A 9723-nucleotide genomic window follows, 5' to 3' on the forward strand; every position below is an offset into this window, starting at 1 on the left:
TGAAGCAATACTCAGCAGATGGTGGAATAATGTGCTCGCGATATTGTTTGTAAGCACCGTCGGATACTTGTCGTCAGAGGATGTCAGATGTTGCCAGACTGTGAAAATGCGGATTTGTGTTTGTGTGTATATCCTGTGTGCACAGAGATATGTCATTAACAATTCAAAACAACAAACTGCCGTCAAATGACGTGACGAGTATGTCTCATTTGTGGCCCGTAAAGAGTGTAGCATCCGTTATGGAAATAAGCGCCTGTGTTTATTTTTATTTTATTGTAAAAATAAGTTTTCACTGCCGTCATGACCACAAACACAAATCTGCTCTCCTCGCAATTAGTTGGCAGCTGAAGTTTTTGCAGACGTGTTTGCCTGACCAGAGGCTAACAAGCGTCAGTGACAGAAGTTATTTACGCTTGAATAAAAACAGTGAAAAACAGAAGAAAAACGAAAAATCTCTTTGACACGAAGCTAAAACGAGCCACTTGCCGTCTAACACGCCAACGGTTCAGCTCAGTTTCTCTACAAATACCAACAATCATTTAAAAATGATGCTTTATGAAGCATATTCCATTACGTTTGTGGTTTAGAATTTGAAACAAATTTAGAAATGGAAATCCCCGTGAAAAAAAAAAGTGATTTTTGTGCTTGGATTAAACCCCAAAATGTTCTACAATTGAGCTGAAATTGGTCTTAACCCTTCAACTTCCACTCAACTATAAAACTACTACTACTACAGTAAATTAGCTTTTTCCCACTTGACTATTCAAAAAAGCCACGACAAGGTAGGCAAAGATTGAGCTGAATTGATTAACTTGAAACACACCTCTGCATTTTCATTATTTGTAGGACTTGAGTGGAAAAAAGTGTCACTTATCGTTTTATCTCAAGCGTGTGATACGCCATATAAATCTGTGTGTGACGGCCTCCTGCAGCTGAGATGGACGATGAGGCGTCGGACGCCATGCTGAAGGAGGTGTGCATCACAGAGCAAACGCAGTACTTCTACGAGACCGACAGCTTGTCTTTCAGAGGCTCCGTCGACTGTGAAAACTGCTCCAGGTAAAACTCCACACGAGAGTCCGCCACGAAACCCCACGCAGCAGGCTTTTATACAAACATGCAGTTTTATACCAAAGCTCCCGAGTTTGAGTTGTGGCCGATACTTTTCCATCCGTGAGATACAAATGAAGTCCCCAGCGATAGCGCTAAAGACAGGGCTGTAAAAATTCACATGCCATGAAGGTGAAGTCAAGTCACTTGGTGTGGACCACCGTCTTGGCATGTTCGTGTGTGTGTGTGTGTGTGTGTGTGTGTGTGTGTGTGTGTGTGTGTGTGTGTGTGTGTGTGTGTGTGTGTGTGTGTGTGTGTGTGTGTGTGTGTGTGTGTGTGTGTGTGTGTGTGTGTGTGTGTGTGTGTGTGTGTGTGTGTGTGTGAGAGAGAGAGATGTGTGCACGTGTGTGTGTATATGTACGGTGTTTTAAGGCCCCCTCGTGCCGGCTAATGGAGTGCCTGCCCGCATGCCGCGCGGCGTTCTGCACATTAGCCGCGCACACGTTTCTTTTTAACGACCGCCATAAAAAAAAAAAAAAAAAAGCAGAGAAAATCATTTGCGCAGCAGCGACATGTGGGTTTCAGTAAAGCTGTGAGAGGACAGTGGGGTGGCACAGCAGGTTTACGCGCCCCGAGGTATAGAGGCGGCCGGAGAGCGCTGCATTTTTTTCATTGTGCCTGAGTGTTGAAGATGAAAGCTTTCTTGATCACGTGTAGGGGAGAATAACTGTCTACTTTAGTCGCTTTATTTAAAAAAAATTACAAATAAAGATTAGAACCGGCAACCAGAATATACTCAAACCTCCTCTTTCTGGTGAAGTCTTCAACTTTCTGCATCTCTCGTGAGTGCGTTTGAGTGAAATCGTATCTTTCCTGGACTCGAGCCCACGTGTCAACAACTGCTGGTGTGTCTCTTGTCTGTGTGTGTGTGTGTGTGTGTGTGTGTGTGTGTGTGTGTGTGTGTGTGTGTGTGTGTGTGTGTGTGTGTGTGTGTGTGTGTGTGTGTGTGTGTGTGTGTGTGTGTGTGTGTGTGTGTGTGTGTGTGTGTGTGTGTGTGTGTGTGTGTGTGTGTGTGTGTGTGTGTGTGTGTGTGCTCCTCTCCAGGCTCTACCATGCTGAAAAGCTGCCCAAGACGAACCTGGTCTTTATCATTGCTGATGCAAAAGGCACCTGCACGTCCTGCGACACGAAGCCGTTAATACAGGACGAACAGCAGTGTATCCTTTCACCGAACACGGCTATCATCTGGCAGGGGACGTGTGCGTTTGATTCAGTGAGCAGATGTTTTACAACTTTGACAAACCGGTCACGGGGAGATGCAATCTTTTTATTTATTTTTTTCCACCGTTCACCTTTTGAAAGAATCTCGGGAAGAGAGAGCGCGTACTCTCTGCCTTTTTTGCAAATATGTTGTTTTTCCGTCGTTCATAACTCTCACCGCTCTCCCCCCATTTGCGTCTTTTCTAAATCCCACAGCCGTAATAACGAGCGCGCATTTCCGTGGTAATTGACATTTACAAACTGGCTCGCAATTGAGGCTCGGCTGCGCTGGCTCGCGCTCGGGAGTCTGTACGGCAGATGGTCGTGTGGGATAAGTCTGCTGAACAGCTTACAAACAATTCTATGATGTTCTTTTAAACACACAGGGCTGTGCTCAATTACAGATAAAGCTGCTTGGAAAACACAATGCTCAAAAATGACGGCCACAACTTTGAGGTATTGGGCAATGTGCTGAAAATCATCCAGAAAGAGAGGCAACTTTCTTCTTCTTTTTTTTTCCACAATTAGTTGAAGATTTAGGACTTTAATTAAAAATAAGGATTTTCCTTTTTAATCATAAGATATTAAACGTTTTCCCAGCAGTAAACAAGTTGGGGGGCGGGGGGGGGGGGGGGGTATTTATTGTTAACATCATCAAGTTGTGACTTGTTCCTGACTGAACTCATCCAGCTAATGGTCCGAATCCCTGTGAAATGGCCCTCAATCCTCGGTACAGGAAAGGGCCTGCAGTTTGTTTTGACAACAATGAACACGTAAGTAGCTTTCGTCACAATCTTGCTTGATTTCAACGGCGCTATTCCTTTTTTTTTTTTTTTTTTTTTTTTTCATTCCATGTAGGGTTTTACCAAACTGCTAAATCATTGAAGAAGTGGATAGGTGTTTATTTACTTCTAACATTAAGTGTCATTATGGGACTTGTATCCAGCCACCTGGTGAGCGGGAGTCAAATATTCACTCCGTCTCGGCTCCGTTTTGGTTTTCATTGCCTCCTGGGGGGAAATATTCGACTCCGCAGCTGCTAAATGTTCCACTACGTTCACAGGACAGTCGCTTACCTGCTATTTGGTAGAGAACAGGTAGTATATAGCAGATTTATACGAGCCATTTCACGGCAAACAGTTGCTCTTATGTGAGCGTTGAATGGAAACTCGGGGAGTGTGTTATGTTAAAGAAACAATGGAGAGGAAGATGCTGAGGTCAAACTTGAGGCCCGGCCTGCAGGGCCGACACGTCATCACACGTCTGACGACGCTCTGAGGAAGACTGTAGACACAAAGATGTCAGCAACGTAAAACATCTTTCCATACTAATTTGTCCATTAAAAGAAACGACAAAATGAACATAATCCCACTATGTCCTATTCTTGCAATTGCAGTACAATTAAATTGAGAGATTTCTAACTAGTACCGCCGTCATTAGACAGATGAGGAGGCCGGAGTATCCCTCTTATATATATTGCAGTGCTTTGTACCCTCCTTCTAGGATTCAACACCTACTTAAACAAACCACTTGACCTAAAGACTCTCAACTGACTCCATGTGTCACTAACGCACGTATGGCCTGAACTACCGAGGGTTTGCGTGTATAAAAACTGGGGCAGACTCACGTTCACCCTCCAACACCTCTCGTACTGAAGATTGGATTTGTCACGTTTTCCGAAATGAAACGTCTATGAAACGGCTGTACTTTCCTCAGTCGGCTCACTGCCACTTTTGATTGACAGTTTAATATTTTCAAACACTGACTTTGTCACCAATCATCTCCTATGTTGAATTTCTTTTTTTATGTTTTCATTTTTACATTTAAATCGTTAGTAGTAACAATTCAAAATGTTCAATAACTTCTTTAACACCCAAAACACTGTGAATTACACTAAAACACAAAGTTCATCAATTTTCCTTGATGTTGTGGTGTTTTTTTATACTGTGAAATAAACAAATGAGGGAATGTGAGATTGTCAGAGAAGCTGAATTTTAAAACAGGCAGTTAGTTAAAGCCTCTAACCAGAATAGAATATGAATATTTTATTAATCCCAGAAGGAATTTTATAAATACTTTGATGTAATGATTTGCAAAGACAGAAAGCATGATTCAATCCAATCATAGCTTTGAGTAGGAAAACAAAAAAATGAGTCGTATTAGGCTCTGTTTACACAAAAAACTATTTTCTTTACGAAGAGCCACGTTTGCATCGTGGGAGATGATCAGTCACAAAGTCCATGTTTGAGGTACGACACAGAAAATATTTCATTTAAAAGTCACATCAGGTTCACATCAAGATCAATATCAACCTTTTTATATTTCAGGGCTTAAGAGTTTAAAACTTTACTTCTGTGTAGGTTAAAATAACCAACAAGCTGGTTTTAATTATATCAGGAGAAGAGAGTACAGACATTGGTGTTCAAAGTGAGGAAAATCTAGAATTACCCCTACAATCTAATACTACTGGAAATGATTCATTATTCACAATTTGTAAGCCAATAAGAAGTATTAAAGTAGTAGAATATACAGTGTAATGTATTTTATGTGTAAAGACTATCAAACCAATGTCCCTTGCTCCTGTCCTGCTGTTCTGCTTAACCTGTTTTCCCTATTTTACCTGAAAAGCGAGAGGAAGTGCACAAGAAACATATTTGGCAACAGACAACAGAAAACTTTCACTCCGGTTTAATCGGTCATGTCTCGTCAGTGGCGACGCTCCAGGACACTTAAGCTGCTCCCATGATATGGAAACAATATATCAGAAGGAGGAATCCTACCCACTGCACTTTTCCACTACTTATCTCTATCTTTACATGGCGCATGTCTTCTCCCCCCCCCCTCTCTCTCTTCTAAAATGTGTACAGGTTTCCCATGCAAAGATAAACAGCTGGTTGCTACTCGACTTATGAATAACTAAGCCAAACAAACATATTTTATGAGCCGCGCTGAGTCTCTGCGTGTGAAACCTCACTGCTTGAATGTGTTTGTTTTCACTCTATAGTCTTTTTTTTTTCTTAATGTCAGTGTCTTTAAAATGAACTCTTCTGCCTGCACTGTCTCATTCACGCACAAGCGCACACACACACACACACACACACACACACACACACACACACACACACACACACACACACACTCTAACTCTTTGAATGCTTAACTCTTGTACTACTATTGAACTAATCGATGCTTCGGTTTGCTTCCTAACTTGCTAACAGTATGAACCTTTTTTTTCTGCATGATTCTTTCTCTCTCTCTCTCTCTCTCTCTCTCTCTCTCTCTCTCTCTGTTTTCTCTGTTTCCTGCCTTGTGATTGGCTGTTGATGGTTAGGATGAGGCCATGTGCCGACGGAGCGCAGGCTCCCCATTGGCCGCCTCTCTGCTCATGTTACTGCTGCCACTGTTCATGTCCTGTCTCGGGTCAGTCCCATAACACTCTCTCTCTCTCTCTCTTTCTCTCCGTCTCTTTCTCTCTGTCACTCACTCATTACCATGTTGTCATTACCTCATTGCTCCAGTCTCTGGCTTTGCTGTGAGTTTCCCGTCCTCGCTGTGTTTTCCTCACCTTATCTCCTCTCTCTCTCTTTCTCTCCCACCGCTTTGAGTCTCCTTCCATCGTTTTCCCACACTCGTCCCCATCACCTGTTGCCTTCTCATATATTACACCACCGTCTGACTTCACCTCCCCGACTTTTACCTCCCCGGCCGTTTCTGTCTCTCGTCAACGTTTCCTCCGACTCACCTGACTTTGAACTGAAAGCCATGCTCTTCGCAACTTCCCCCCCCATCTATCATTATTGTCTCCGGCTCTCGTGTCTCTAATGATTACTGTGTGTGCAGACGCTCGCAAAAACAGACCACTCACTTCTCATTTGTATCTCGATTTTCATGTGTCCTTTTTAATGCGTCTCAAGTTTTTTTTTCTTCTTACCTCTCGCTTTCCCTACAGCGATACATTATCAAGCAGTTTTTGTCATTTTCATTTGCTTAAAGTTTTCCAGACATGTCCAAAAAAAAACCATTATTATCATTCTTGATTAATTATGTATGTGAGCCTTAACACGTATTATTAAAATATTCACACAAATTCAGTTGTTTCAGTTTAAAATCAGAGGAGGTTCAAATCATTGATATACAAACTTTTAGGTTTTTTTCAGTTTTTTTTCTCCATTCCAGAGTGTGACATCTTTCTAACAATTTCCCAGCCAGGTTTAGAAAAAAACTAAAAGAATCCATTGAAGCTTATTAATATTATTATTTTTATATATTTTCTGTAAACGTATTTGATTAATTGTGTATGTGAGCCATGACGTATTATTAAAATAATGACACGAATAAACTTATTTCAGATTAAAATCAGAGTCGGTTCAAATAATTTCTTATAAAAACCTCAAACTTTTAGGTTTTCCTGACGATTTCTCCATTGGAGAGTGTGACATCTTTCTGACATCTAATAAGTCCTCTAAATAAAAGCTTCTTGATGTAGGTCATGGCAAAGGAGTTAAAAATGATCCTCAAATGCATTGTTGCCAGGTTGGACAGACAAAACAAGCCGGAGACCCGTTCAGAACCGATACAGTCATTGAAAATATGGCCTTGTAAAATCATAAACGCTGCTTGTTAAATCCAATCGTGTTGATAACCCGCAAAATGACACCATAATTTATCGATGTGTCAGCATTAAGAACATTCTACTCAAAAACAACTTCAGGCAAACTGTAGACAAGGCAACTCTGTCCAAAATTAATTTAAAAATAAAATGCGTAAAGAAAGATTTTTCCTCATTGACACAAATTTAAACCAACTGCAGCGCATTTGATGCAAAAAGATGTTTTATCTGTGGATTTGTAAGTAGCACTGTCGCTGTCAAAACGCATATGCCTTTATTCAGTCTGATATTGTGCAAATCTGGCCTGCGTGGGAAGTCATGCCAGAAGTCTCTGCTACTTAAATTATAACAATACATCAGAGTCACACAAGCTTTGAACAAGAAAAATAAGGTTTTTCGGTTGTATATGTAACAAATTTGTCAAACATACAGCCTGCAGTCATAAAAAAAAAACACCATGCATTTCCACTTGAAATGTTGTTCAAACAGGGACTGAACTTGTCACTGTAGCTGTTTCTTATTTGAACTTATGGATGCATGACAAGAGATCAATTATTGCGTCATTGAAAATTAGCTTTGCGAATAAAGTCACATTATCGACATGAATGAAAATACGAGCTTAAAGCTGCAGAAACCCGAGAATCAATGAACAGCAAATGTCCATATCAGGTTTTTTTTTCCAATTGAAATATAATGTACGCTACGAGAATTTCAAAAAACATGGAGAACAACCTTAATGTATTTTGCTTGAGTAACATTGTAAATGTATTTATCATCCATGAAAAAAAAATTATAATTACTAGTCCAGGTTCTGTAAAACGATATTTAATTACACGTAGAGTCACAAAAATTTAAAATCTATTATCCTATCATGTTATTGATCCAGCTACTTGACATCAAATTGAACTTAATGAATGAGTTTGCCCCCCTCTTCTGCAGATCATTTATATCTGTTGAAACTGAATTGAATTTTAGACTTAGGCTTAGTGAAGTGTTTGTCTTAACTTAACTTTTTTCCCCCCTCTTGTCCGTTGGAACCAGGAGAAGGATCCCGACTGCGGCGGGGTGTCCGGCCTGAGCCCCTCGGTATGCCTGATGGTGGCTCTGCAGCTGGTGCTGCTCTGGATCGCCACTGACTCCAGACGCCACGCCGTCCCATCATGACCTCTGAACAACAGATCGCATCTTTATGTCCCTCCCTCCGTATCCCCAACCTGGCAACCAGCATGCAGCGCTGCCACCGAAATGAGGAACGCTCGACGAGAAGCGCTCGTCTCGAACAAAACAAAAAAAACCCAACCTGTGAGCCCCACATTCTGCCAGTTTCTTCTTCATTTTCAGGGGTTTCTCGAAGTGTTCTCACCGGGGTACAAGTGACGTAAGAAATGTATGTGACAAGATGATAATTTGAATGATAAAAGGCCTTCGACCTACAGCTATTCCTCGTCCCTTTAAAGGTCCCTGCCAGCAGAGATTAGAGGAACATTTGTTTTGATTGGCAAATAACGGACTTTATCCAGCTTGATGTCACTGAAGAAAGACATTGGACTGCCTTACAGTATCCGGACTTTAATCACAACGTGGGGACTCGCTGTTAAAAGATGATCTGTTTCATTCACCACTGCCAGAAACAGCGCTTCCCTTTGCAGCAGTATGCTTTGTTTTTACTTTGAATCGATTTGCAGTGGTTAGTTATGTAGGTATTTTATTGCTTTTTTTTTTTTTTTTTTTCTGGTAGGGTGTTCGGCAAAGATTTCCGAAATTGATGCCAAATCGTTCCTCTCGGCTGAGTTGATTAGATAACTCCACCCATGACATTTCTCTCTCCGAAGCCATTGGCTTCTTCTCATCTGCATCCTCTTGTTTGCGGTGTGGAAATCATGTTTATCGTTCCGTTTATGCACAAAGAGCTGCCCCCCTCCACTGCCACAGAGCGCCTGTTTCAGAGTGTATGGATTTTAGCTTTGTAGCTGATGGTCCTGAGCAGGAGTGGGAATAGTAATCGGACTTTCTGCCTTGGTATTGGATCGATCCAGTCCAAACTCTGGTGCCATTGCGAGCATTAACCCATGAGGATGAGCATGGCTGATGTCTTGCGCTCTCTCAGTGGACTAAAGATTTTCTCGTGCCATGTGGACTCCGTGACTCAGACTAAACCCCTACATGGTAGTTTCATTTTACTATTTATTAGTTAGCCGAATGAAGTGTCAGGACAACTTTTTACTGCTTGTTTGAATGCCGCTATAAAATAAACTGAACGAGGGTTATAGAAGAATTTGTTTTGTACCCACATTTGCACTCAAAGTCCCTTCAGAACTGTTCGAGCCCGGGACAAGCTCTCGACAACCTCAAACGTTCCCTCGGCCCTTTTGTTGTCTGCGTTTTCACTGCAATCCAGAAAAACCCACAGAGATTTGGCAAATTAGCCCGTGGACCAAAACTTTCACTCATTAGCCCCGACTGTCTTCACTGCACCAGCCTAATGTGGTCACGACTTCATGAGGCTCACGTCCATGAGCCTGTTGTTCTTTCATTATGTAGCTCACTTGGGTTCAAATACATAACCACCGCTTGTAAAGTAAAGTGTTTGCAGGGACAGGAAGAGCTTTTGTGGTCGTATTTGCGAGTGGGGCTTAAAGTCAGCTCATTATCTACATTTTTTTCATTTATTTATTTATTTATTATCCTGATTGGGGTCCCAACAGCAAATAAATAGTTTATGTCAAATACTTATAGTTTTTTTTTTTATTATTATTCTGGATGTAATAACTTTTCTGATACTAGTAAAATAGCCAGTAAAGTTT

At 41.4% G+C, this 9723-nt stretch overlaps 1 protein-coding gene across 2 annotated transcripts in view; it reads left to right on the forward strand.

Annotated features, from left to right (window-relative positions):
* Positions 1–9189, forward strand: part of cacna2d1a (calcium channel, voltage-dependent, alpha 2/delta subunit 1a) — a 92665-nt gene extending 83476 nt beyond the window's left edge. For both annotated transcript variants that reach the window (XM_080491623.1, XM_080491624.1), the window contains 4 exons: positions 933–1059; positions 2155–2267; positions 3001–3083; positions 7961–9189. In XM_080491623.1, coding sequence (XP_080347749.1) covers positions 933–1059; positions 2155–2267; positions 3001–3083; positions 7961–8083 — 446 coding nt within the window. In that variant the 3' untranslated portion in view covers positions 8084–9189. The remainder of the gene's footprint in view (positions 1–932; positions 1060–2154; positions 2268–3000; positions 3084–7960) is intronic.
* The last annotated feature ends 534 nt before the right edge of the window (positions 9190–9723 follow it).

This window comes from Lipophrys pholis (assembly GCF_963383615.2).
Source record: "Lipophrys pholis genome assembly, chromosome: 22".
Classification (NCBI taxonomy): domain Eukaryota; kingdom Metazoa; phylum Chordata; class Actinopteri; order Blenniiformes; family Blenniidae; genus Lipophrys; species Lipophrys pholis.